Source organism: Elgaria multicarinata, chromosome 5, assembly GCF_023053635.1.
Source record: "Elgaria multicarinata webbii isolate HBS135686 ecotype San Diego chromosome 5, rElgMul1.1.pri, whole genome shotgun sequence".
Classification (NCBI taxonomy): domain Eukaryota; kingdom Metazoa; phylum Chordata; class Lepidosauria; order Squamata; family Anguidae; genus Elgaria; species Elgaria multicarinata.
In genome coordinates, this window is record NC_086175.1 from 134370039 (window position 1) to 134396771 (window position 26733).

At 42.6% G+C, this 26733-nt stretch overlaps 1 protein-coding gene across 2 annotated transcripts in view; it reads left to right on the forward strand.

Annotated features, from left to right (window-relative positions):
- Positions 1–4488: 4488 nt before the first annotated feature.
- Positions 4489–26733, forward strand: part of FCHSD2 (FCH and double SH3 domains 2) — a 169564-nt gene continuing 147319 nt past the window's right edge. Inside the window, exons 1-2 of one of the 2 annotated variants that reach the window (XM_063127236.1) lie at positions 4489–4585; positions 10665–10762. In XM_063127236.1, coding sequence (XP_062983306.1) covers positions 4565–4585; positions 10665–10762 — 119 coding nt within the window. In that variant the 5' untranslated portion in view covers positions 4489–4564. The remainder of the gene's footprint in view (positions 4586–10664; positions 10763–26733) is intronic. The other variant, XM_063127237.1, reaches the window with a different exon arrangement.

A 26733-nucleotide genomic window follows, 5' to 3' on the forward strand; every position in this document is an offset into this window, starting at 1 on the left:
ATGTAATCCCCCCCGCTTCCTCCATGGTTCAGCCCACTTTATGACCTCAGCATCTTACCATCTTCTGCTGCTGCATGTAGAGACCAGGTCTGCAACAGGCTAGAACTGTGTGGACAGATCTTTATACCTCTCCAGTGCAAAAAGTGAATTTTCAGGTTTTAGTCCTTGGTGGAAATCTGAATTTATCAAGTAGCATGATAAATGAAATCCAGTTTTGTGTGTGTGTGTGTGTGTGTGTGTGTGTGTGTGTGTACGTGCGAGAGAATATTGTTAGGATGGAGAAGGACCTGGAGCAAGTAGTAGGTTTGAGACCTCCAAGCAGTTTTTCCACATTAGAATTCAAGTCACCAGGACATTTCAATCCCCTCCATCTCAGACTAAGTAGATATTCTATGCACACTTACTTGGGAGTCAGTCCCATTGCATTTAGAGCGTCATCAGACAGGGGGGGAAACGCATTTCCCTACTGTTGCTTTTCTGTCCCACATTAGAGGTGAGCAGCTTCGGCCTAATCTACACCAAGCAGGATATTGCACTATGAAAGCGGCATATAAAAGGCAGGAGGCACACTACTGCTTTATAGAGGTATTGAAGTGCGCTGAGAACTGTTGGGGCCCATTGACACATACCGCTTTCACAGTGCTTGGTGTGGCTCCTGCCTTTTATATACCTTTCATCACACAATATCCTGCTTGGTGTTGATTAGGCCTTCCTCTTCCTTCACACAGGGAAGAAAGAGGATGCAAACAGCGACCACGTGGCCCGTTTAGTTGGTGTCTTTATCCCGCTGCAGAACCTTTTGCTACAGCCAAAAAAGTTGGATTTTCTGGGGGAAATGAGCAGAAGGAGAGGGAGACGCGTGGGAGGCAGACGGCGTCGTGAAAAGTGCCACAACACAGGCTCTTTACCACAGGCCTGTCCGTGGACACTCCTTGCTCAAGCTAAGCGCCACCACTTTATGAGCCTGAGGTGAGGGACAAACACCACCTTTCTACAAACTATGTGGAGAAAGGAGTTAAACAGGAATAATTTCAGGAATAAAACAATACACTGTGAATTATATGTGCTGATGGTGAATTAATGTCAGAACGTGTGTTATTTGTATATAACTGCAGATGATAAATGCCAAGGAGACACGTGGGATTTTTGTGGTAGTAAAAGAAACTGAATAAAAAATTATTTCAATGTTCCCAAACTTTGTTTCATAATAAAACTTTTCAGACCCTTGTTAAAACCTCTCATCCAATCCTTTCTCTCTTCTCATGCACGCTTTCCTTTCTCTCACACCTTCACTCTTGAACTTTATTATCAGGATTGTTTAATATTGTTTAATATACACCCACTGACTATCTGCACACTACACTCAAAAGACAACCCTCTCTATCCTGATCCTCTAATTCTCCCTCGAACCAAAGTACTCCTAAAACAACACCCCTAAGTCATCCCCTTATCTATCGTCCTCCCCACTCCTAAGATATTCAATCTCCACCCACTCAGGTCAACACATTCTAAACACAATAGACTTTCAAATCCTAGACATACATTAGGGAACTGACTTGTGGGGTGTAATGCCACAAAAAGGACCTGCAAAAATCCGTGAGTGCCCAGTAAGGAGTGTGCTATAAAACGCTCATCTGATGACGCTCTTAGTGGGGCTTAGTTCCAAGTAAATATTTATTTATTTATTTATTTATTTATTTATTACACTTATATACTGCTCCCATAGCCAGGGCTCTCTGGGCAGTTTACAGAAATTCTAAAATTGAGGTAAAAACAAGTATACAAAATTTAAAACTCTAAAACACAGAACATACACACATAAAGCATTAAAAGCCGATTAAAAACTAAACATGTGGGTAATTAGGATGTGCCGCCATATGCCTGGGCAAAGAGGAAAGTCTTAACCTGGTGCCGGAAAGATAGCAGCGTTGGTGCCAGGCGAGCCTCATCAGGGAGATCATTCCACAGTCTGGGGGCCACCACCGAAAAGGCCCTATCCCTCGTTGCCACACTCCGAGCCTCTCTCGGAGTAGGCACCCGGAGGAGGACCTTAGATGTTGAACGTAGTGACCGGGTATATTCACGTCGGGAGAGGCGTTCCGTCAGGTATTGTGGTCCCAAGCCGTGTAAGACTTTATAGGTCAAAACCAGCACCTTGAATTGGGCTCGGAAACATACAGGCAGCCAGTGCAAGTGGACCAGAGCAGGTGTTATATGGTCAAACCTTCTGGTTCCCGAAATCAATCTGGCTGCTGCATTTTGCACGAGCTGCAGCTTCCGAACTGTCTTCAAAGGCAGCCCTACGTAGAGCGCATTGCAGTAATCTAACTTGGAGGTTACCAGAGCATGGACAACTGAAGCCAGGTTATCCCTGTCTAGATAGGGGCGTAGCTGGGCCACCAAGCGGAGTTTGTAGAAGGCACTCCGTGCCACTGAGGTCACCTGAGCCTCCAGTGACAATGATGGGTCTAAAAGAACCCCCAAGCTACGATATAGGAAATATAGGGTTCTGCATTCCAACGTACTTACCTGAACTCCGTGGAGGGGTACTTCCAAGCAACCTCTTATAGGATCCTACTCTAATCCTATGCATGTACTCAAGGCCCCATCAAATATGACTTGCCCTCAGTGGAGTCTCCCATTTCAGTAGGGTCTGCAAATCCATTCCGGGGTTCAGTCAGAACTCTAAAGGACCTATCCAAAGTGCTGAACCTCTATCCGCAAAATGGGTTCAGCAGCTTGGACAGCGACTTTAAGAACCTAAGAAGAGCCCTGCTGGATCAGACCAAGTGTCCATCTACTTCAGCACTTTGTTCACACCGGCTGTCGATCACAGATCCACAAGCAGGACAGGGTGCAACAGCACCCTCCCGCCCATGTTCCCCAGCAACTGGTGTATACCAGCTTACTGCCTCTCATACTGGCGGTTGCACTTAGCCACCAGGACTAGTAGTCATTGATAGACTTCAGAGTTTGCCTGGTTCTGACTAACCCAGAATGCATTCACAGCCCTGCTTGGGCCTGAATTACCACCTGCTGCATTTGAGCCCCTTTGCCACTAGAGGGCGGCAGCAGCTAAGCTTGCTTTCACCAGACAGCTGATTCGCAGGCACGCCGATAGGGAGGCGGGACAGCGTCGGCGCGCGCCTCGTTGGGCTCCTCCCCTCCCCGTCAGTCAAAGTAGACCTCAGAGCGCGCAAGAGGCTTGGCTGAGGTATTTTAAGCCCCGCCCCTTTCTCCTCTCATCCTATCCCGTCCTTTCCGCGCCCACGTCACCACGCGCAAGTTTATCCTCCCCCCCCCATCACCTCGTGTATAAAACATCGTCTGAATTGGCGGGCGTGGGGAAGGAATTGCGGTTATTTCACAGCCACAAAAGGGAGAAGAAAAGTCCGTTTTCGGGTGCAATCCTATGTGTGTTTAGACAAGAAGAAAAAAACCCCATACAACTCCCAGCATTCCTCACCGAGCCACGTTGGCTTGGGAACGTTGGGAGTTGTAGGGCTTCTTCTTGTATAAAGTCATAGCATTGCGTCGGTTTTCGTTGTCACGGGCGTGACGCGCGTGTCCTTGTTCAGACGTTACTCCATTCTCGCGAGTCCAACCGCGGGGCTTAAAACCAGGTGGAGCAGTTTAACGTCTCCCACGCCTTACACTCCGCGAAGCATGAACCCTCCTCCGTGAGGCGAGCGCCGCCGCATTGTCTACTCGCCCGCCCGCCCGCCGTCCCGCCTTCCGAAGGGACGAGGCGTGGCCCTTCTCCTCCTCCTCCTCCCACTTCGCCTCCTCATCCTCCATTCCTTTCCCTCAGAACTGCGGGAGCTTTCCACCCATGAAGAGGACCAAATACGCCTTCCATCCTCTCCTTCCTCAACACGTCTGTACACACACGCAGGCTGAGTTCGGACGACACGCTAATCAACGGTTGTTCCCATTCTGTTCCTATTACCCACCCACCCCCAGCCCGAGTTGATTAGTGTGTCGTCCGAACTCAGCCACACACACCCCACCTCAGGGCGGGCGGGCGGGCGGAGGAGCCGTGTGTGGTGGAAGGAAAGGGGCGGCGGCGGCGGCGCCTCATTTCCCTCCTCTCTGAGTTATCCTCTCCTCTCCCCCCACCCTCCCGTTCAGGCGCTCAATTCTCGTCTCGCGCGCATTCCCCCCCACCCCGCGTTCGGCGCGCGCTTGGTGCGAGAATTCCTCCCTCGCTCGCTCGCTCTTTCCCTCACGCGCCAAGCGTGCGCGCGCGCGCTTTCTCTCTCTCTCTCTCCCTCCCTCCCTCCCTCCTTGACGCGAGCAAAACCGTCTGTCCTGGCCCGAGGCGGTGGAAACGAAGCCCGAAGCCACGCCCCCTTCCCGCCTAGGCCGCGCCCCCGCCCTCTCCTCTCCTCTCGCTCGCTCGCTCGCTCTGCTCGCTCTACTGGCCGCTGCTGTTGCAGAGACCGGGCTGGCGTCTCCGCCGCCGCCGCTTCCCCTTCGGCTCCCAGCAGTGGCCGCCGCCGCCGCCGCCGTTTGGGGCGGGGGAAGGATTGATGTGGAGGCCGAGAGCGGCAGCGCCGCCGCCATGCAGCCCCCGCCGAGGAAGGTGAGGGGGAGCCGTGGGGAGTTGTGTGAGGAGGGGGCGGCGGCGGCGGCCATGGTGGGAACTGAGGTAAAAAGGGGGCGGCGGGAAGGGGGGGAGAAGAAGCACCCTAAAATGAGGGGGGGCTTGGTCGCCGTAGAGGGATGGTAAGTGGTAGTGGGGGGAGGGGGGATTTGAGGGTTTTTTTGGGGGTGGGGGGGGGAGAAACGACTGTATCTGGGTCTGATTACAAAGGCGGTTTATAGGGATAATATGTGGGGAGGGGGGGCGAGGCTGTCTGGTGGAGCGACGGGAGGGAGGGAGGTGTGGAGGGGGGAGAGAGAGCTTTGCCCTGCTCTGGGGAGGCTTAGACTGGATGCAGGAGGACCATTGCAAAAGGTGGCACGGGAAGAAACGCGGGGGGGGGGCTAGTGGGGTTTTCCTGTGGGCGCGGAGGCAGGGAGGCAGGTTGCATTGCGGCTGGTGGCAACGGGGGGGGGCAGCAACAGGAGGTGCCCGTGAAGTTGGAGGCATGGGCAGGGCGGAGATGGTGGCAAAGGTGGCACAGGGATGCTGGTGGGGGTGGGGTGGGGGTCCCTACGGCAGTAGGTGTGCGGGGGGGAGAGGAGGTAGGCAGGTGTGGCTCAGGACCCCCGTGGATCGCTGTGTGTCAGGTCAGCATCCAGGTAAGCCGCAGGACGTTAAAGGGATGCAGGTGGAAAGGGGATCCATAAGGCTGCCTATGGTATGGTGGGGAGGGTGCAGGAAGGTTGGCTGTGGGCTCTCCTGTGGGTGGGGTGGAGCCAGCCACGGGGATTGTGGACTGTGGTAGTGGCGGCATAGGTCAGGGAGGTGGCATGTGGTTGTGTGGGGACGGAGCCTTTGCAGGGAGGAGGAGGAGGAGGTGTGCCGTGGAACACCTAGTACATTGGGGCAGCAGGTGAAGGAGGCATTGGTGGAAGGACTCTTAGGTATAGCAGTGGTGTGGTGCTGTGGGACGCAGGGGTTGGGGGGTTGGAGCCCGATTGCAATGGGAGGAGGGGGTTGGAGGGGCAGGTTGCAGTGAAGTATAAAAAGGATGGTTTTGAAGGTGGCGGCACGGCATGTCTTCATTAGAGGGTGGAGAAAGGCAGTCATTTGCGGTGGGGGAGTTGTGTTAATGGGGAGGTTTTTCAGTATTGTGATGTTGGGTGTAGGATGAATGGGGGCAGGGTGCTACTGTGCTGACTGCATAAGAGTAAGGGGCATTGGTAGAGGGCACGGTGTTATGCAATAGTGCCATGAGCTTTTGGAGGGTTGGCCGTTGTAGTGCGGTGGGGTGTTGGTGGCAGATTGCAAGGGGAAGTATGTATGGGGTTTGGAGGTAGGTTGCAGTGGGGTATACATGGGTTGGTTGCAACAGTAGCATAGGGTTAGGGGGCTGCTCCAACATGGAAGAGGAAAAAATGGAGTAAGGTTGCAATGGGAACTGTACGGTGACTTTGAGGGCATGCTTCAATGGTGTAGTGTCAGGATGTGAGATGATGGAGAAAGGTTAGCTGCAATAGTGGCAGAGGGCTGTGATGGTCAGTCATGGTGGTTTGGCGAGTGATATTGCGGTCAGTTTGAGGCTGGCTCACCATGGTTGGAGCAATTTTTAGATGGATGATGCTAGCTGTAGAGGAAGTTGGAGGCGGGCTAGGTTAATTAGAGATGGTCTGCAATGGAAGGAGTAGGGGGATGCAAGCTATCGATCCAAAGGGAGAGGCGGGTAAGAAATAAATAAATTATTATTGTTGTTGTTGTTGTGTAAGAGGGTTGAGGTCCTCACTGCTAATTGCATGGATGCCTTGATCTGCTTTGGGTGCTGTGGAGCAGAGGGCTGGTATTATTTCAGTTATTATGGGGTAAGTTGGGGTCACATGGATTGGGACATGAAATACTGTGGGGCAGAATGCTAGCAGGGGCCATAGCTCAGGTATAAAGCAGCTGCATTGCATGTATGAGGCCTCAGGAGTTTGGTTAAAAGATACTAGGCAGCACACAGCAAAGTACCTTGGACAAGCGCTGCTCATCTGAGTAGACGTATTGGGCTTGATGGACTAATCATATAAGGCAGTTCCTTATATCTTAGAAGTTTGGGATCTAGCCAGATTTGTACTGGATGCAATAGATATGTTTCCTGGTGGCAGGAAAAAGAAATGAGCACAGATGACAGCACTGGGGAATGAAGGTTTGTTGTGGTAATCAGGTTTCGTAATTTGACTTTGACAACTTGGGTTGTTCGAAAGCTTGGTGAGCTGTCTGATTCAAATATGATTCAAGAGCTCTGGTGGCTAGAGGTAATAGGCTTTTTTCTTTTGTGGGGCTGGGAGTGTTGCAGTGTCTTCTGTGACTTCTGTGTTGACACTGGTGTGGAATTGTCACTTCAAGGCCTTGGATTGGTGTGTGGGAAATTTATTGAAGAGCTATTTATAGGAATTCAGTACAGGCGACTGGGATGTGGGTGGGGTAGTTAGAGCTATATGGAGGTTTTGTCTGTGGAGTTAGCATTGCTGATATAAAAAGGGAATGAGTGGTCATGTTTGTGACTCAAGGGGTTTGCGAGGAACTAGAATTGAATTAATTCTCTTGGTAAGGTTTGAAGAGGGATTGTGGTGCTTTCATTGAAGGCATTATACTGGGATCTCAAGGACCTGCTTTCTTGTACTCTATAGTGGTATCCACACTGATGGCATAATATAAATATTATTTAAGTGTGTGTGTGTGTATTTTAGAAGGGAGCAGAGATATGGGTGAGGTATACAGGGGTGCTTGAATTGTGTAAACAAAAGGCCAGGCTTCCCAGTGGACCAGATAGCTTGACATGTTTGGGGGAGGGGCTAAGGTTGCTTTTCTCTGCCTCTCTGTTTTAAGGGTGGGCTCTGCCAGGAAAGCTGAGGTTTATTCATGTTAAAGATCATTCTAGTTTGCGCTCCTTTTGTTCATGTTTATGCATTGTGTGTTGTGTTTTGATTTCACATGGAGTTTTTAATCTCCATTATATGGATACGCTATACTTGGTGAACTATTTCATGTGCTATTCGAATAAAATTCAAACACGCTTAGCTTTTCAATGTTGTTGTTTTTTTAAAAAAAAAACTGCAGGATTCTATTTTTGTTTAAAACCGTTTAGGCTTGCATGCTGGTGGTTTTTGTTCTTGTTTTGGAAAGATTTGGACAGAACAACTTGTCTCCTCTTGCGGTGCTAGGATTGGGGCATTTTTGTTGCTGGGGGGATATTTTCAGAGTTGGGATTGAAGGGAGAGGTGGGGCAGTTGCTTTGCTTTTTGGATTGTTTTTTGCTTTGCTTGAAGGAAGGGGGAGGACTTTGTTGGCCTTTTTTTCTATGGGTCCACTTTCTCATAGCAAGAACGGTCGTGTTCCCCCCTCTGTATGATGATATAATTCAACATGATGTTCAATTAAAATAAAGATTAACAGTTACAATTTCATATCTCTGAGGATTTCTGGTGTTGATGCCTATAACGAGACAATTTACCCTCTGTTACGCTGCTGAGCATCAGCATAAAAGAAAACCTAGGGTAGTGTTCATAAACAAAGGTATGTTTGACTGATATAATTCAGGAAATGTTCTATTTAGTGAAACTATTAAGAATGGGAATTTGATCTGGTGGGCTGTCCATCCAGATGATTGTATTTAAGGACTGCAGTTTCAAGCACGTCTTGTAATAGTATTAATTAATGTAACTTTTTTTGGCCTTAATTGTACTATTAAACATGCTAAGTATTTATTTATTTATTTATTACATTTTTATACCGCCCAATAGCTGAAGCTCTCTGGGCGGTTCACAAAAATTAAAACCATAATAAAACAACCAATAGGTTAAAAGCACAAATACGAAATACAGTATAAAAAGCACAACCAGGATAAAACCACACAGCAAAATTGATATAAGATTAAAATACAGAGTTAGAACAGTAAAATTTAAATTTAAGTTAAAATTAAGTGTTAAAATACTGAGTGAATAAAAAGGTCTTCAGCTGGCGACGAAAGCAGTACAGTGTAGGCGCCAGGTGGACCTCTCTGGGGAGCTCGTTCCACAACCGGGGTGCCACAGCGGAGAAGGCCCTCCTCCTAGTAGCCACCTGCCTCACTTCCTTTGGCAGGGGCTCACGGAGAAGGGCCCCTGTAGATGATCTTAAGGTCCGGGTAGGTACATATGGGAGGAGGCGTTCCTTCAAATAACCTGGCCCCAAACCATTTAGGGCTTTAAATGTCAATACCAGCACTTTAAATCGGGCCCGGACCTGGACTGGCAGCCAATGAAGTTGTAAAAGGACTGTCGAAATGTGATCTCGCCAGCCAGTCCCTGTTAGTAAACGGGCTGCCCTGTTTTGTACCAGCTGAAGCTTCCAGACCGTTTTCAAAGGCAGCCCCACATATAATGCATTGCAGTAATCCAAACGAGAGGTTATCAGAGCATGGATAACTATAGCTAGGCTATCTCTGTCCAGATAAGGGCGTAGTTGGTATATCAACCTAAGCTGATAAAAGGTGCTCTTTTCCACTGAGTTCACCTGTGCCTCAAGTGACAGTTCTGGATCCAAGAGCACCCCCAAACTACGGACCCGATCCTTTAGGGGGAGTGCAACCCCGTCCAGGACAGGGCAAACATCACCTCGCCGGACAGATGAACCACCCGCTAACAGTACCTCCGTCTTGTCTGGATTGAGTCTCAGTTTGTTAGCCCTCATCCAGTCCATTACCGTGCCCAGGCACTGGTTCAGAACAGTCACTGCCTCATCTGGGTTTGATGAAAAGGAAAGGTAGAGCTGGGTATCATCCGCATATTGATGAAGTATTAGAGTGTTTGGAGATTCTTTACCCCTTCTCAGTATTTGTACTCTTGTTTCTAGCAGAGTTTTATCATTACAAGTGGGTTTGTATTTGGATTTTTAGAAGAAGGAAATGCCTTATTATAGTAGAATGCAGCATTATAGTAGAATACACCATTAATATTGGTAGAGTAATATTGATTAGATTGGCTAAATAGATACTAGTTAGAATATACAAAAAGAAGGCTTATTTTAGTCCACGTTGTCTGCATTTTTATAGTTATTTTGAGCAATCTCTGAGTCTATTTTCTGAATCCTTGAATTCTGAGGACGTGGTGGAGGGATTTGTCTCACACCTTGTTTTTTCCTAGCCATATTCATATGACCTGTCAATAAGATGACAATCCAGCAATTTAAAGCTTAAACCTCAGTTGTTGCTGTTGTTGTTGTTGTTGTTATTTGTCTGTTTAATTGTCTGAAAACATTGATTGTGGTATCACTTAAATCACAGAGATCTTTTTATTATATAGATTTCATTTCAAACAGGTTATATTAAATGATGCCACCTTGGCAAATAATGGTTTAAGCTTTGAAGGCTGCTGATGTTAGTTACTACAACTGACAGATTAAACTTTATAAATTAGAGGATATTGGAAGAGTAAGGATCCAACATCTTTTGGCTTGGCTCATTAGTCAAACATTTTTTTGTGCATTCCTCCAAGCCTTCCTCCAAATCTGGCGTATGTGCTAGAGGACTTGGGGAGATACTGTGTTGCACTGGGGCAGGTGGATTAATTTCTGCCTCCAATGTTTTGCAAACATATGACCCACCCTCCTTTCCAGTAAGGCTTGGAAGAGAAAAGGGTGGTGTATCATGTAGCACTACGCTTGGGAGCATGTAGAAGAGGTGCAGGGGACTTGCATCTTCTGCTTTCTCCAAAGCTCAGTGAAACCGAGAACTGTTTCCTACTCCGCTTTGTGCAGGAGAAGGGAGGTCTTATCTGTACTATCCTTTGGTGTGACTGCTCCAAAACTCAGCATGAAATAAGACCCACTCCACAAGTTCTCTGCAGTTCCCAGAGAACTGAGATGTGGACATATGTGTGCCTCTGAAAGTGCCAGGCCATGGTAATCAGATCTTTAGAGATCTATGTTAAAGTGAGCTATATAAGCTCAGTGAAACTGCAAAGAAATGAACAAAAATAATAATTTACCACCGTGACTGTCATAAAAGGAATAAAATGTATTTAAAGTTACACCTTTCACTGTGTGGCTTTTTTTCTAGGTGAAAATTACTCAAGAGCTAAAACTTATTCAGACTGAACAGATGACAAAACTTCAAGCCAAACATCAAGCAGAATGTGACTTACTTGAAGATATGAGGTAAGGCTACAGCAAACACTCCCAGATTCCTGTAAGAGCTCTGTTTTGGAAGAACATTTGGGTTACAAAACTCCGGGAACTGACGATGGAATTTCCTCTTGGATTTCCTGCTTTTAAACTCTTAAAGCATTGACACAGCTGGAAATTATAACTGGAACTAACACAATGCATGCTGCCCCAATTTGAAAAGGGGTGGTGGTTGTCTACAAATATGTGTCATGAACAATCCAAAAAGTATTGGGTGTTTTTGACAATATACCTTATCTTCCAGAAGGTTCTCATAATGCTTGCCAGCTTCACCTTAAAAATGACTGGAAGAAAATTCTCCCAAATGGCATTTAAATAACTTATTTTGAAACTCCAACAAAGACAAATGGCAATTATACAGTTTTAGAAACCACTCTTAATGTTGAGCCACACAGAATGCATGCTTCCCACAAACTGCCCTATCATTTGGTTTAAAATGGTAATTTCTTTTTCTTTTTCTTTAGCATTTATGCATTTTGCTGTTAAAGCATCCATTGGGCTTAATGCGTATCTGAGAAGCATGTGGAGAAATAATCAGTTGCCCTCTTAGAGTCCATTGATTTCTAGGATGGGCATGTTGAAAACTATTTAAATGTTATCAGTATGACTGTTCTTCTCTGAGTGCTGTGGGCATATCTCTCACTAATTGCAAATCCAGCAAGATTACCTAGTCTTACATATCATCAGTACGTTAAAGGTGTCAGTTCAAAGATGGAAGTTCACAAAAGATTAGAATGCGTTATGCTTGATAAAACGTTCACTTGGTGTCAATAAGCTTGTTGAATTTTTAAAAGACAATCATAATATCTCATCTGGTTCAGCATGCTTTTATACGGGAAAGATTGAAGTCTATTTAATGTAAAAATATGCATTGCTTGTGTTGGTTGAAATGTGTATATTTCCCCCTCAGATAGCAGCTATGTTTTATAATGATTATGCTTGATTGCAAGTCCAGGATCTGTTGATCCCTTTCTTTGAATGCTTGTTTTCAGTGTGTAGACATTGAAAGCTAGGGATAGCTGCTAATATGCCACAAAGAATATTGGTTTTAGACTCCACAATCAGATTTATAAGGGGATATGAAGACTGTTCAATGTAGTTTCTATCTGTTTAAATATAGTACACAGTTAGGGTATAAGATATCTGTGGCAAGACTGTGGTCACTATCTGTACAACATATCAGCCTTGTAATTGGTGTTAGCTTGTGATAACTCTGGTCAGATCAGAATAACTTGGTAAAAATCCCATAAATTATAAGTAAAAACAAATGAGAATGCTTTATTTAGAAAGCATCTCCTTTCTCACAGAGATCTTGCATATTTCTAAAATTTACATATTGTAAAATACTGCATAAGTAGTGTTAAACTTATTACATTCTTTATTCTTCATGTCTTTATCAAGCAGATTTGGTTTAATTACTCATGGTATGCCCAAGGGCCTGTGTGGGGAATGCTGTAGTTCTGCAAGGGATGCAGCTGCTATTATACCCTGCCAGCCCGAAATCTGAAATTCTCAGGATGCCCTTTGAGGGGGCACCCTGGGAGTTTTACATAGAACAGCAGCCTAGAAGCTGTTCAAGAAATCATAAGTTGCGGTAACTGTGTTTGGAGTTTCAAGTATGCCCTAATCCTGGGGGTTAGGTCTGCATGGGGTACTATTATACGAATTAGTTTACATAGTGAATAGTTTTTTCTATGTTACTTCCAAAACTTTGCAATGCAAGACAAGGAAAACAATGGGTAGGCGGGACTAGGCCTACCAATCTAGAATTGCTCTTTTCCAGTTTCACTAAAGCCTTGAGAGATTTTGGGAAGCTGAAGAACCCCTATTGCTCATCCTTTCATAAATATATACAAATAGCAAACTCATTCCTTGAGAGTGGATCTTTTTGTAGCCAAACGGCACCATACATACATAAGAGGGAGGTATCAGCAGACTTAAGGGAACCCTAATGTTTGCCAATAATAATAATACCTTCCCCACTAAAGGGATAATCCCTAAACCACCCACCCCTACCCCTCGCCCAGAAACCGCCTAGAATACTGTGCTCAGGATACTGTCTGATTCTTGGGAGGGGAAAATAGAGGGTGGATGGAATGGAGTATCCTGGAGGTGGATATGGCTGGCTTGCTGGAACCCTGCACAGGAGCACTCCACACTACAACATTTTGTTGCTAGTCTCACTGATACACTCCAAACTTCCTTTCCTTTCTTATGGTGTGGTTCACTACCACTCCTGGATGTTTCCCACAGGCAGCTGATTGGCCACTGCAGGAACAGAATGCTGGACCTTTGATCTGATTTACCTTTGCTCTTCTTAGGTTCATATGATGTTCCATCTTACTAGTCACCTTGCTTCTGTGTGGTGTGACATGCCTGGCACACATCCCTGCCCCAGTGTTCAGAACCACCACAGTCACTCAGACTTACACAGTGGCCCTGTTCAGAAAACACCCTAAATTATGGCCTTAACCATAAGCCTTCTTCACCATGGTTAAAGCCATGGTTTAAGGTGTCTACTGAACAGGCCCACTCCCATATAAATCACTATATTAAAGTTAACCACTGGAAAAATTAATCCTTCCTAATAACTGCTACATCTCCTACCACAGTTCACTCATCAACAGAGAGCTTCGGCTATTGGGTGGTATAAAAATGTAATAAATAAATAAATAAATAAAATGAAATAGCCGAACACCAGCTAGATGGTGCCTCTGACTTCGATAGTAGCTGACTTTTAAACTAGAGCCAGGGACCAGGGCAACTGTCTTTCTGGTGGGCAGAATCCTCCCCCAGGAGAACTAAGGCCTATCTAGTTAGTAAAAACACACGAATGCGCTAAAAATTAACTGAACTTTTAAGCTGTACTGTTAATTAAGTGTCAACACACTCCCTACTTTTCCCCATTATGTAATATGTTAAATATGAGCTGAAAAATCTCTTGTCTACCAACAACCAATTTTAGGTTTCTGTTCTCCCAATGTTGTAAGATTTGTCAATGCCTAAAACATAAGCAAGCCGAATTTCCAGTTGTGCTTCTGGTGGTGTTGATTATTCTCATTCTAAGTGTGATAAGGATCACTCCTGATCATAAGGTCTTTGGGCTGTTTTTAAAATTTAGATGTCAAATATGCATTGTTAATTTTGGGGGGTTTAATTAGCACTTCTATGCTTAAATGTAATTAGCAATTTAAAGTTATCATTGTAGATTTTAAAGGACTTGTATTAGGGGCTATCTTAGAGGAGCAGAAGCATTGAAGAAGTATTAATCATTTATATCCAACCATTCCTCCTTTTAAGGTGACATATAAGGCCCCTTCTCTCCATTCTATCTTTATAACAACCCTCTTAGGCTGAGAGATTGTGACTAGCACAGGATTACCTAGTGAGTTTTGTGACTGAGTGGAGATTTGAGCCTGGGTCTTCCCAGTCCTAGTATAAACTCTAATCACTACACCACAGGGTGTATCAGATGAAAGTAAATCTATAGGATATCTACTTCTATCTCCTGATGTGGCAGGATGTTCTGTAACTTAAGCCTTCACTGCAGGTTCTTAATTTTTTATCATTAGGATTCTCCACCCTATCCCCCCCCCCCAACACATTTAATCTAAATCTGCTGTTCTGTAACCTTAGGGACAAACTGTGTAATGTTAAACAAGTGGTTTAACCCTTTGCATATGTGTATGTGTTGCTTTTTACTGTATATTTTTAAATATTTGGCACCCTATATAGGTTGCGAAATATCCATGTTCTTTGGGAGGCTCACAAAACATAAAAAATAAAAATATAATAATCACAAAAACAGCACATTGCAGCATAAAATTTCTTGTTGGCAGTAGAAAAAAATGAAATCAAGTTATGCAGCATCAGTAAAAACAAAAATCACAACAGATCAAAACTATGAATTTAAATTTACAGCCTTAAGACCATAATTTTAAAAGGCTAGGGGAATAAAAAGGCCTTCAGCTAGTGCTGAAATGACCGTAAAGTATGTGCCAGGTGAGTCTCTCTGCGGAGAGCATTCCACAACCAAGGTGCCACTACAGAGATGGCCCTCTCCATGTAGCCATCCATCTCTCTTCACTTGGTGGAGTTGCCTGGATCAGAGCTTCTGAAGAGATTAGTAGTTTGGGGAGTTCTTTTGGAGCCATCTTTGTCGCTTGAGGCTCAGATGGCCTCAGTTGCGCACAATGTCTTCTGCCAACTTCGCTTGGTGGCCCAGCTATGTCCCTATCTAGACAGGGATAACCTGGCTTCAGTTGTCTATGCTCTGGTAACCTCCAGGTTAAATTACTGCAATGTGCTCTACTTGGGGCTGCATTTGAAGATGGTTCAGAAATTGCAGTTTGTGCAAAATGTGGCGGTCAGATTGGTAATAAGGAGAAGTTCCAAAAACATAAGACCAATTCTGGCCTAAGCTTGCAAGCTCCATTCAAGGTGCTGGTTTTAACCTATAAAGCCCTGCACCGCTTGGGACTTGCAATACTTGTTGGACCACCACTCCTGACATGAACCTCCCTGTACTCTATGCTTAGCATCTTAGGTCCTCCTCCTGGTGCCTCCTCCAAGGGAGGCTTGGAAGGCAGCAATAAGGGCGAAGACCTTCTCAGTGGTAACCCCCCAACTGTGGAATGGTCTCCCTAATGAGACCTGCCTGGCCCCAGCATTGTTACCTTTTCGGTGCCAGTTTAAGACCTTTCTCAGACATTTGGCTGCATATGATGAATTTTTAATGGTTCCTGGATTTGTCTTATGGTTATGGCTGATTGCTCAAGGTTCTTTTTAAATATATGTTGTGTATACTGTTTGTGTTTTATGTAAATGGTTTTTAAACTTCATATATTCAATTTAATGTAAACTGCTTAGAGAGCCTCAGCTACGGGGCGGTATAGAAATGTAATAAAATAATAAATTCTCAAGGTTCATTTAATGTATATGTAGGAGAAGGTGAACTTGCAGATAAGAACATAACAGTCATGCTAGATCAGACCAAGGGTCTATCTAGTCCAGCTTTCTAAAGGTCGAAACCAGCATTTTGAACTGGACCCAGAAGCACTCTGTGAGCCAGTAGATACGATATGACAGAATTGCCCATCTCTGTTAACGGTCTTGCAGCCCAACTTTGGACTAGCTGAAGTAGTTTCCAGACCACTTTCAAAGGCAATCCCATGTACAACTCATTACAGTAACCAAACATGAGGTTACCAAAGCGTGGGTAACTATGGCCAGACTTTCATTCAGGTAGGGTTGCAATCGACATAAACCAAAGCTGATAAAAAGTGCTTGAGCCTCTAGTGACTGTTCTGAGTTGCTTCACACTTCAGAACTGTGAATCTGATCTTTTAGAGAGTGTGTGTGTATATATATTCAGCCCCCAGCCCATCACAACATGTGGCCCTCAGAGCCAAAAGGGTTTCCTACCTGTGCTATAAATATATGAATCATCCTGTCTGATGTGAGAATGTGTTGTAAACATGGCCAAGAAAACTGGATATTAATATATAATAACAGTAATTGTTTATGGATAAAAATTCCCCCTCTAGCAACTTTCTGAAACAACTTGCTGGCATAAAAATATCACTTTTACACATGCTGTAATATGGTTTAATGTAGAGTCTCCATGAAGTATTAATTAGTTCCAGTTTGTTAATGAAACCCTAGACTTCCAATTGACAAGCCTCCAACTTTTAAATGAATGTTTTCATAATATCTAGATCTAACTGGCACTGTTGGTAATATGGTTATATATTGAACTGTGTTTATTATTATTATTATTATTATTATTATTATTATTATTACTATTATTATTATTTCCTGCCTTTTTCCCAGTACTGGGACTCAAGGCGATTTACAAGATTAAAATTTGTACAATTATTTATTTCCTTTTTATACCGCCCAATAGCCAAAGCTCTCTGGGAGGTTCACAAAAACATAAATTAAAACATAAATATAAATTTGCAAAAGTTAAAATAGAATTAAACCTGCAATAAAATTAAAAACATTTTTTTTAAAAATCAGTAATAGATTTTTTAAAAATCCAATACAATTACACAGGTTCAGAGTAGTTCGAAAATCCTGTCAGAACAAAAACATTTTTGCCTGCCTCCGAAAGTGTAGTACAGAGAGAGCTAGCCTAGGCCGTAGCTAGACCTAAGGTTTATCCCTGGATTGTCCAGGGGTCAAACCTGTTCATCTAGGTGACACACAGGGGATCCAGTGCTCAGGCAGGAGCGAACCCTGGATGATCCCAGGATAAACCTTAGGTCTAGCTACGGCCCTAGTCTTCCTTGGAAGGGAGTTCCAGAGCCTTGGAGCAGCCACTGAGAAGGCCCTCTCCCATGTACCTATCAGGCATGCCTGGGATGTTGGTGGGACTGAGTTTCATGTAATGTTTCATTTTGAGTGAACTTCATTCTGTAACAGAGCATGGATACACTTCTATAACATTGCATCTTAAATTGATCTAAGGTATTACTCAAAATATCCTTTAAATTATGTGCCCAACTGCTGAAGTTGCCAATACAAAATATGGCTATATGTTTGTGTCAAAATAATTGTAGTGGGTATGTTGGGAATGGGATATTGGAACCTTCTTACTGATAAGATATCCCTATTATATTGGACTGTGACTGTATGGGCATAAGATAGCCTGATATGATCAAGTCATTTCTGTAGGGTTCAGGTGACCTGTCACCTTTCAGGAGGGGCTTTATCTCACTGGTAGAGCAAATCCTTTGCAGGACTTTCCAGATCTCAGCAGAACTTGAGATCCTGGAGAGCTGCTGCCAGTCAGAGTAAACAATACTAAGCTAGCTGGACCAATGGTCTGCCTTGGTATAAGGCAACTTAATATGTCTGTATATGATCACTTAAGCCAGTACTATTGTTTATCTAAGGCAGCAGATCTCAGATGCAATACTTAGTCCACGCTTCATAGGCTGTCTCCTCTGCAAGGTTATGTTGTTTAGGGCTTTATATGTCAGTAACTTGGGATCAGGATATCTACCAGATCACCTTCCCCTATATATACCCAGCTGCCTTTTAATACTTTGAGAGAGGAAGCGTTGCTGGTGGTTCTGCACCCAACAGAATATCACCATGTAATTTCTTGAAGGTGGCGGGCCTTCTTGCTACCAACGAGTAGCACCCACTCTTCAAAACTCTCCCCCGTGCAGTTCAGAATGCAAAAAAAAATGTGGTATGCTTCAAACTCCTCCTGAAAATTCACTTGTTCACCCATGCTTTCTCTGGCTTTCTTCTGAGCTTAAAAAGGACCAAATTTACAATATTAATCATGTGCTGCTGCATCTTACTGTTTCTTGTATTGATTTGTATTGTTGGAATTATTTTGATAGTGTAATTTTAATTTGATTTGTATGGTTACTGCAGTTGAAATTGTTTCAAAGGTGTATTTAAGTGATTTTTAATATTTATATGTGAACTTCTTAGATATTTTATTAAGCTGTGTATAAATAATAGTATTAGTAATTATAATAATGTCTTAATTCTAAAAATGGCAATAATGTCTCATGAAACAGAAGGCGTTACCAAAAGGCGTTACTTCTCGGTATTTCTGGAGAAATGTTTTTCAGATTTCTTCTAATTAGGTCAGTAGTGTGAAAAAAGTGTAAAATGTCTGAATTTGAGAAGAGCCTAGTCATATGGAAGATTGAGATGATAGAATCATGGAGTTAGAAAGAACCTTGGCGATCATTCTAGCCCTACCATGGTAGTAGATCCCTTTATTCTTTTTTCCACCTTCTGAGAGTAAAAGAATTATTGAATGTTCTAACCAATAATATTTATCAAAGTCTTTCATCAGATTACGGAAAAGAGAATAAATATAATTTGTTACTATAAAGAACCATAGAGAAAACCTCCAAGAAGCCAGTGATCTTTATATTTTTTTATTTATTTATTTATTTATTTATTTATTTATTTATTTATTTTATTACATTTATATACCGCCCCCTAGCTGAAGCTCTCTGGGCTGTTTACAACAATTAAAAATAGTAGACATTAAAAGTACACAAAATTTTTAAAAAACATAAAAACAGTATAAAAACAACAACAGTATCCATTTAAAACAACAATTCTGGGGTCCATTAAAAACAAACTTAACGTTATTAAATGCTGCTTAAAATGCCTGGGAGAAGAGAAAGGTCTTGACCTGGCGCCGAAAAGATAACAACGTTGGCGCCAGGCGAGCCTCATCGGGGAGATCATTCCACAGTCGGGGGGGCAACCACTGAGAAGGCCCTCTCCCTTGTTGCCATCCTCCGAGCTTCCCTCGGAGTAAGCACTCGGAGGAGGACCTTAGTTGTTGAGCGCAGTGTACGGGTAGGATCATGTCGGGAGAGACGTTCTGTCAGGTACTGCGGTACCAAGGGCTTTATAGGTTAAAACCAGCACCTTGGATTGGGCTCGGAAACATATAGGCAGCCAATGCAAGCGGGCCAGAATCGGTGTTATATGCTCAAATCTTCCTGTTCCAGCTATCAATCTTGCCGCCGCATTTTGCACATCTATAAAGTATCTATAAAGTAAAGTGGGAGCTTTGGCTATGGGGCGGTATATAAATGTGATAAATAAATAAATACTAAAATTGTTTTGTCTTTGTATTGGAAAATATATTTTTTCTTAATTCTTGGGTGTTCCATTCCTCAGAAATCCCCAGCTCATACCTTCTTTGCCTTTTTAGTACAGTCCCTTGCAAAACTCTTCTTGTTCACCCTGTTCACTGCCTTACAGGAAACAGAAAGTTTTGCTGCAGAGTTTCCTGCTCTGATTACTTCCAGTTGTGGATAGTGGTAAAAGCAAGACATTTATTTATGTAATGAATTTAAAATATATACTGTCACTCATGAAGAAATTCCAGAGCAATATACAAAAAAATCATTAAAACAATTAAAATTGAGATCAAAATCCACCATAAAACAAAATGAAGAAGTCTATGCCTTGACATCAGCAAGTGCTTACTTAAGCAAATACGCTTAATGTTGGGTGTCGCCCTATGTTTTCCATAGGCATGAAACACTATCAGGGTTGTTGCCTGTGGTACTATAGTGGGAAGAGATTTACAAAGGCGCAGCACCACAATCAAGATGCTGCCTACGGCTAGCTCATATGCCAGCAGAGAATTATTTAAGGCCAGCAAACCATGGGTTGTTTCAAATTGTGTCCTTTCACTATTGGAACGGACATCATTGACAGATCAAATTTCTTCGCCTCCACGCAGCCCTCTTTGTGCCTTCCAAATCTATCCTGGAGGGTTATGAGACCCTCTGGAGGTAATTTTGGGCATGTGCCGAGATGGAGGGAAATTCCTGTTGCACATGTGGAAGCCCACTCACATAATGTTGGGTGTAGCCCTACGTTTTGATACTTGGGTGCATACCTAATGGAATACAAACAAGCTATGGTTACATTACACTGGTGTACTATTACTCTTACTAAGATTTTATTAAGTTGTCCTTTTTTAGTTTTCATTGTTCTCAGTCACCCCAATCCAGCAAGGAAGATCTGTTGCACAGAAGTAGGCTTCTCCATGTACTGCTGAATTGATGCTTTAGTATAGCAATGTGTGCATGTTAACGATTTACACGAATTCCAAGCAATGCTAGGATAATTTGTTTTATTATGTAAGTCGAAGAAATAGTCTCCAGAAGTAAAATGTTAATTAAACATGAGCTGTATTATTGTAAAGATTTGACATAAGATTGTTAGGTTATCAGGTCAGAATAAAAGTGGTGCTTTAATTTAATTTTTTATATATATATAGTAATTGAAGGACAGCGTGGCAGAGGGGTACTTGGGAAACTCTCCTGTATAACATATCCTCTTTAAAAACATGTCTTAATGCTACACCTCAGTTAACTATGTGAAAAGGAACATAGATAAAGCACATTAAGTTCTTCTGCCCTTAAGGTAATGTTAAAGGAAAATTTCTTGCGCAGATCAAAATTATGGGTCTAGTAAGAATTCTTGAAACAGATTAGATTTCTTGGCTCTAGTTTTCAAAAGTACTGAAGCTTGCCTTGCCTTATTTTCAGACACCAGCGACCTACATTTCCTTTCCTTTTTAAACTTATAGTTACAAGAAAAGTGTTTGAGTATGCCTTCCAGCAGTTATAATTCTATTGTTTACTATGTAAAGGGTTGTCTTGTGTTTGGATAAGATTGCACCTGAGCACCTAGTGGAAGCCTTAATAGTAATAAAATAAGCTTGAAGGCATAGCTTTTGTGTGTTACATAATCCATAGAATAGACCGTGCACAGCAAACTTGATCATCATGGATGTGTGGTGGTGGATGGCCAGGAAAGAGAGGAGATTTTTTTTTAAAAAAATACAGTATTTAGTTTTGTTAATATTGATTTGTGTTTAATTTTGCATCTCTCAAAGCAAGTGTTTAAAAACTTCATATTCAGAAGATGAAATGCTATATTAAAAGAGCATGTATATGCAACATGGGCAAAGTGCTGGATTTTGCTATTTCTAGAAGCATTTAAATCTAAAGAGTCGGTGCCTTTCAGTCGTACTCTTCTGACAATTACAACAGTCAAGTAATTTTTGAAAATCATACATATCATAGGTTTCTTTCCTGGGGCATCTAATAAATAAGACTTCAGTTTCTGCCACTCCTTCATTCTATGCACTAATTATTCTCTTACTAATGCCAGTGCTCTTTTAAAAACAAAATCTTTGAAAGAACATCATCTGCATCTAGCAATTATTCTTTATTATGGTTACCAGGTTATTGTGCTTATATGTTGGTAGCCGCTAGGGTGTACTTTGTGCCAGAGTGTGAGCGTCTGTCCCTTTATCCTTATTAACCTTAGGACATTTGCTATGGTGGTAGTTTCAGGTATAGGCTCATCCAACTTTTTTTCTGTCTAGTCTTACTAGAACTGAGTAGATGCATATTTGTCAACACCCTTTGTATCGTATCAACACCATTTTCATCTCATGTTCTCTGAAATAAGAGTTGGCAGCTAGTCTGCTTTCCATGAAATCTATATTCTGGTACAGAATGAAATAGGGCAATACTCCGATCACACTTTTAAATGTGCATCATTGATGTTAAGAAGATAGTACACCAAGCAGTTGTAGTGTAGCTATACTAAATGTCAGATTTGACAGTGTCCCAGGGTGAATAAAGAAATTGTGCTAATGTCTGATTAATGCAATAAAGGATTGTACTAAACAGTATCATACAAAAATGCAGAGAGGCATTTGCAAAACATGATACAGATTGAATAGTTATCCTTTTAGTTGTTCATGTGTGGAATTGTATAATCCCCATGCATAAAACAGAATATTTACTCTCTCAGAATTCTGTATTCATTTCTCCTCTGGAAGAATCTTCTTTCCATATTATAGTCTAAGATGTTTATAAAATAACTTTGGTCAACATGTACTTGGATTCTAAGAAGCATGACCAGAGTTCCACTCAGGAAATGGGACTCGCCTGCCATCTCTTTGGTGTTCTCAGCAATGTGGTTCACCATATGGCATATGTGCCTGAGTGGGCCTTGCATGCTCAAGGTTGGCTGTGCTATCCCAACACAATTTCTATGGTGTTTTGTGACTGAGAATTATCCAAATTCTGATGGTATTCCCACTCACAAATCCTATTGGATCCCTTGGCTTGAACCATTACTGCGTTTCTGGGATGAGTGCAGATCACTGAATAACATGTTGTGCCTGAATCTGGGAATGTTGATACTAATGAGCAGTGTTGGACAAACATTATCCTGACTTTCCTGACTCCTCCTCCTCTCCTCCTCCTTCTAGGAATTGGTCAGCTACTCCATTGTGGGTAATATACTGTATATATGGTTAATTGCTATGGGTTTGAACCTCCTTTCTGGCATGTTTAGATGTTGGTTGCAAATTTCCATAGTAGTTATTATAGTGGTTCTTGCCGTAGCTCTGCTTCATCTGTTTCTGTTGAAACAATAAGATAAAGTATCGAAACCCAAAATCAGTTTGTCAGAGATAAACCTGTTGTTATTGTGTGTCCTCAGCCACATGTAATGTTCATGTCTACAGAAGGATCATGTGTCAATAGGGCTGTGGTATTAGTTGGGAGTAGCTTGAAGAGAAAGGATTGAAATGCAAATATTGTCTATTGCAATGCAAAGAAAATAAAATGGGGATTTTATCTTCGATGTCTGCTGTAATCTGGGAGTTCTGTTGTCTGGACCCAGACACCAGAATTAGAAGCCTTGATCCTGTGGGGGACTAACGGAATGGCTTGTTAGGCCCGCTTGAGCCCTAACTTTCCAAATACTTTAAATAAATTGAGCTAAAGGGAGAAGGAAGGTTGGGAAGGGTAGCAGGGAGGATGGATAGGGGAAAGCTGATGGCAGGTGAACTCTCTTGAGAATGTAGGCTGAAATTTTACTGGAGGGAATTTATTTTTAAGACCATGATTTAGTGGAGTAATTTTCTCATAAGAACAAAAGAAAGGCAAGGAGGTATTAAGAGTACTCATGCATTTGGCATGATAAGTGCAAAAGCACAGAGTGCAAAGTGGGAGGGACACATGCAAATTTTGGTTATAGGCCCTTTACCTTATACGGCCTACCCAGATGAATGTTAAACCAATAATTTTTAAGATCTGTTGATTGTTATTTTGATGCTGTATTGATTTTATATGCTTTTTAAATTAATTTTATATATCTGAGTTATACTGTATTGTACTAACGTTGTTCCCCGCCTCGATCCAAAGGGAGAGGCAGGTAAGAAATAAATTATTATTATTATTATTATTATTATTGGGTATTAATGTGTAACTTGCTCTCCTTAGGACTTTGGATGGCCAATCAAGAGCATGCCTTGGATGGCTGGTTGTGGTAAGGGCAGGGAAATGGAACTTCTGGCCTGGGGAGAATCTGTCCAAAGCCCCATCTCCTGAGCCCCCATCCGCTCTCTGCTGGCCTTTATCTAGGAATCCCTGTTTTTGCTTCTGATAACTGATTGTCAATAGCGGGGATTCCCCTTCATGTGCTTTTGGCCATCCCAATCAGGACCCACGAGTAGTACCAGTTGAGTACCTTTCTCTGTGCAGAGTTAGGGAGTGGGCAGAAGGAAGGCCTCTTCATATTCTGGAAGTCTCATGCCTGAGGTGAACATCAAGGGAGACAGCTCATATGTATCGACTTTATTGACCTTTCTGTCCTTACCTGGCCATCTTGGAAGTTCTTGGAGTCAAGGTATTAGGCTATACTTAAAGTGGCATGGAGGCTGAGCTCCTTGGTAAAAGTACCATGTGGTGACTATTGTATGTTCATAAAAGTGTAAATGTAAAGGTGCTAAATTCAAAAGTTATGTCGGCATGAAAAGATAGATCATCACGTTTCACTTTTTTTATTGAAGTATTTAGGAATTGTGCGGCTGCTTCAAACAGAATTGTGTGGCATGTTACACTGTGTAATACTTCTGTGCTTTTGATATGAGCTATGTAGTTCAGGAAGTATTCCTGGATGCTTTGACTTTGAGAAATAGTACCTTTTATCACTTCATCTGCAAATCGAGCCATTTGGCAAGTACTGCGATCTTGATGCATGTCTGAGGTGAAACACATTTACAAATATTAGCATGTTGCTGTTTTCTCACTAAAGGCATAGGACTGTACCAGAGTTCAGAAACATTGGATTATTAGTGCAAGCCAGTACAGCTTAAATCAGTTCTTCCAAGGACCTGAAGAGGTATTGCTCGGTTATGATATTATTGCACATGATTTTACTGCGTTGTAGATCTGAGATGTAAAAGGTTACTGTGAAGAATTCAGTAGCTCAAGTCCCACCATATAGCCTAGTACTGTCTACTTCAGGTGGTGTACAAGAGGAGGATGAGGAGATTGCAGAGAATATGCTTTATTGGCCATGAAAAGATAACAATGATGGTGCTAGATGGGCCTTGTTGGGGAGATCATTCCATAACTCAGGGGGGGGGGGACTCCACCAAGAAGTGCCGAACTCATAGAATCCTAGAATAGTAGAGTTGGAAGGGCCTATAAGGCCATTGAGTCCAATCCCAGCTCAATGCAGGAATCCACATTAAAACATACCTGACAGATGGCTGTCCAGCTGCATCTTGAAGGCCTCTAATGTGGGAGAGCCCACGACCTCCCTAGGTCATTGGTCCCATTGTTGTACTACTCTAGCAGTCAGGAAGTTTTTCCTGATGTCCAGCCAGAATCTGGCTTCCTGTAACTTGAGCCCGTTATTCTGTGTCCTGCACTCTGGGAGGATTGAGAAGAGATCCTGGCCCTCCTTTGTGTGACAACCTTTCAAGTAAACATACCCAGTTCTTTCAGACTCTCCTTATAGCACTTTGTTTCCAGACCCCTGATCATCCTCATTCCAAGGATGAATTCTGAGCATCCCTCGGAGGAGGCACCCAGAGGAGGACCTTAGATGTTGAACATAGTGTACCGTCTGTCCTCATTGAGGAAGAAGTAGGGTGAATAGGCCTGAACTGACTTGTTGAGGAAGGCAGTCTGAAGAACTGAGGCAGATCATTTATAAACAAGTTAAAAAGCACTGATCCCAGTGCAGACTCTATTCTTCCCTCTTTTGTGAGAAATAGCCCTTTATCGCTTTCAACTTCTTAAATTTGTTACTGATCCATAGAAGGATCCATCAACTTAACACATGACTGCTAAGTTTATTTGGAAGCCTTTTGGCGAGGAGCTTTATCAAAAGTGGTTTGGAAGTCCCAAATTACTCCTATCTGTATGCTGGCCTCTCAAAGAACTGTAAAAGGTTTGTGAAGCATGACACTTCTGCAGAAGCCAGGTTGATTCTTCAACACAATGTGGGGGTAGTTTGCACAAAATGACAGCCCAGTGTGGGTTATTGAAGCCATGGTGAGGCTGTGGTACATGCAGGGCATGTGAGGCCGCCATTTTGAATATATAACTGCCGCTCATGGATTGTTGTGTCATGTGAACACCCATGGTCTTCTGTTTTAGTTTGTTTAACCCTCGCATAACCCATGCTCCCTGTATTTGTACAAGACGACAACTCATTGTGGGTTAAATACCATGTGTATACCATCTGAATCCAGTCATGTTCTATAATAGCCAATTGTATTGTCTGGTGGAACTGGCAAGAGTGTTTTTGCCCCTTTCCAGTGAATACATGGCTGCTTACATCAAATTTATATTGATTCTGAAATACTCTGGTGAACCTCCAGAGTTGGAAGTAGCATTTGCAGAGAATATCACTTCAGTGGCTTTGGGTACCCATTATAATTAATAAATGTTACTGTCAAAACAGTTGCTTAGGTTCTAATAATAATAATAATAATATTTATTACCCGCCTCTCTCTCTGGATCAAGGTGGGGAACAACACCAAATAAAATATAATATATAAAATTAGTTAAAAGAGCATATAAAACCATTACAATATTAAAATAATCGCAATATCTTAAAATTCTTAGGTTTTAAATTCTACTGTTAAATATGTGGTTGTTCTATGAAGGGATACCATAGTAGTCCCCCAAGTTTTTTATGGTGAACATAGCTACAGGAAACCTATTTGCTGTACCCTTGGATTGTTATTGCCATTTTTGTTAATAGTTTAGCTAATTCATATGAGGACAGAAACACAATGAGCAAAACATATTGGTTTTGTAGAAATTTCTCAGTCTAATTTTGTGCTTGTTTCAATGAAAAACATAAGAGGAAGCTTAATTCTTAGATGAAGTGATTACTAATAGCAAATGCCAGTCAAAGCATTTAGTTTTCATTTCTGGCGTAAGGACTATTCCCTGTGTATAAAATGGAGCACAGCTGATACTAACAGCTTTGATTTTCCTGCAGGCTATTCTATGGTTACCTTTCTCCCCCCACCCCCATGGGAAAAGCCATCAGTCTTGGTACTCTATTGTGTCTGGGATGCAATGTTCTTTTAAGCTTTTGGTGTACCC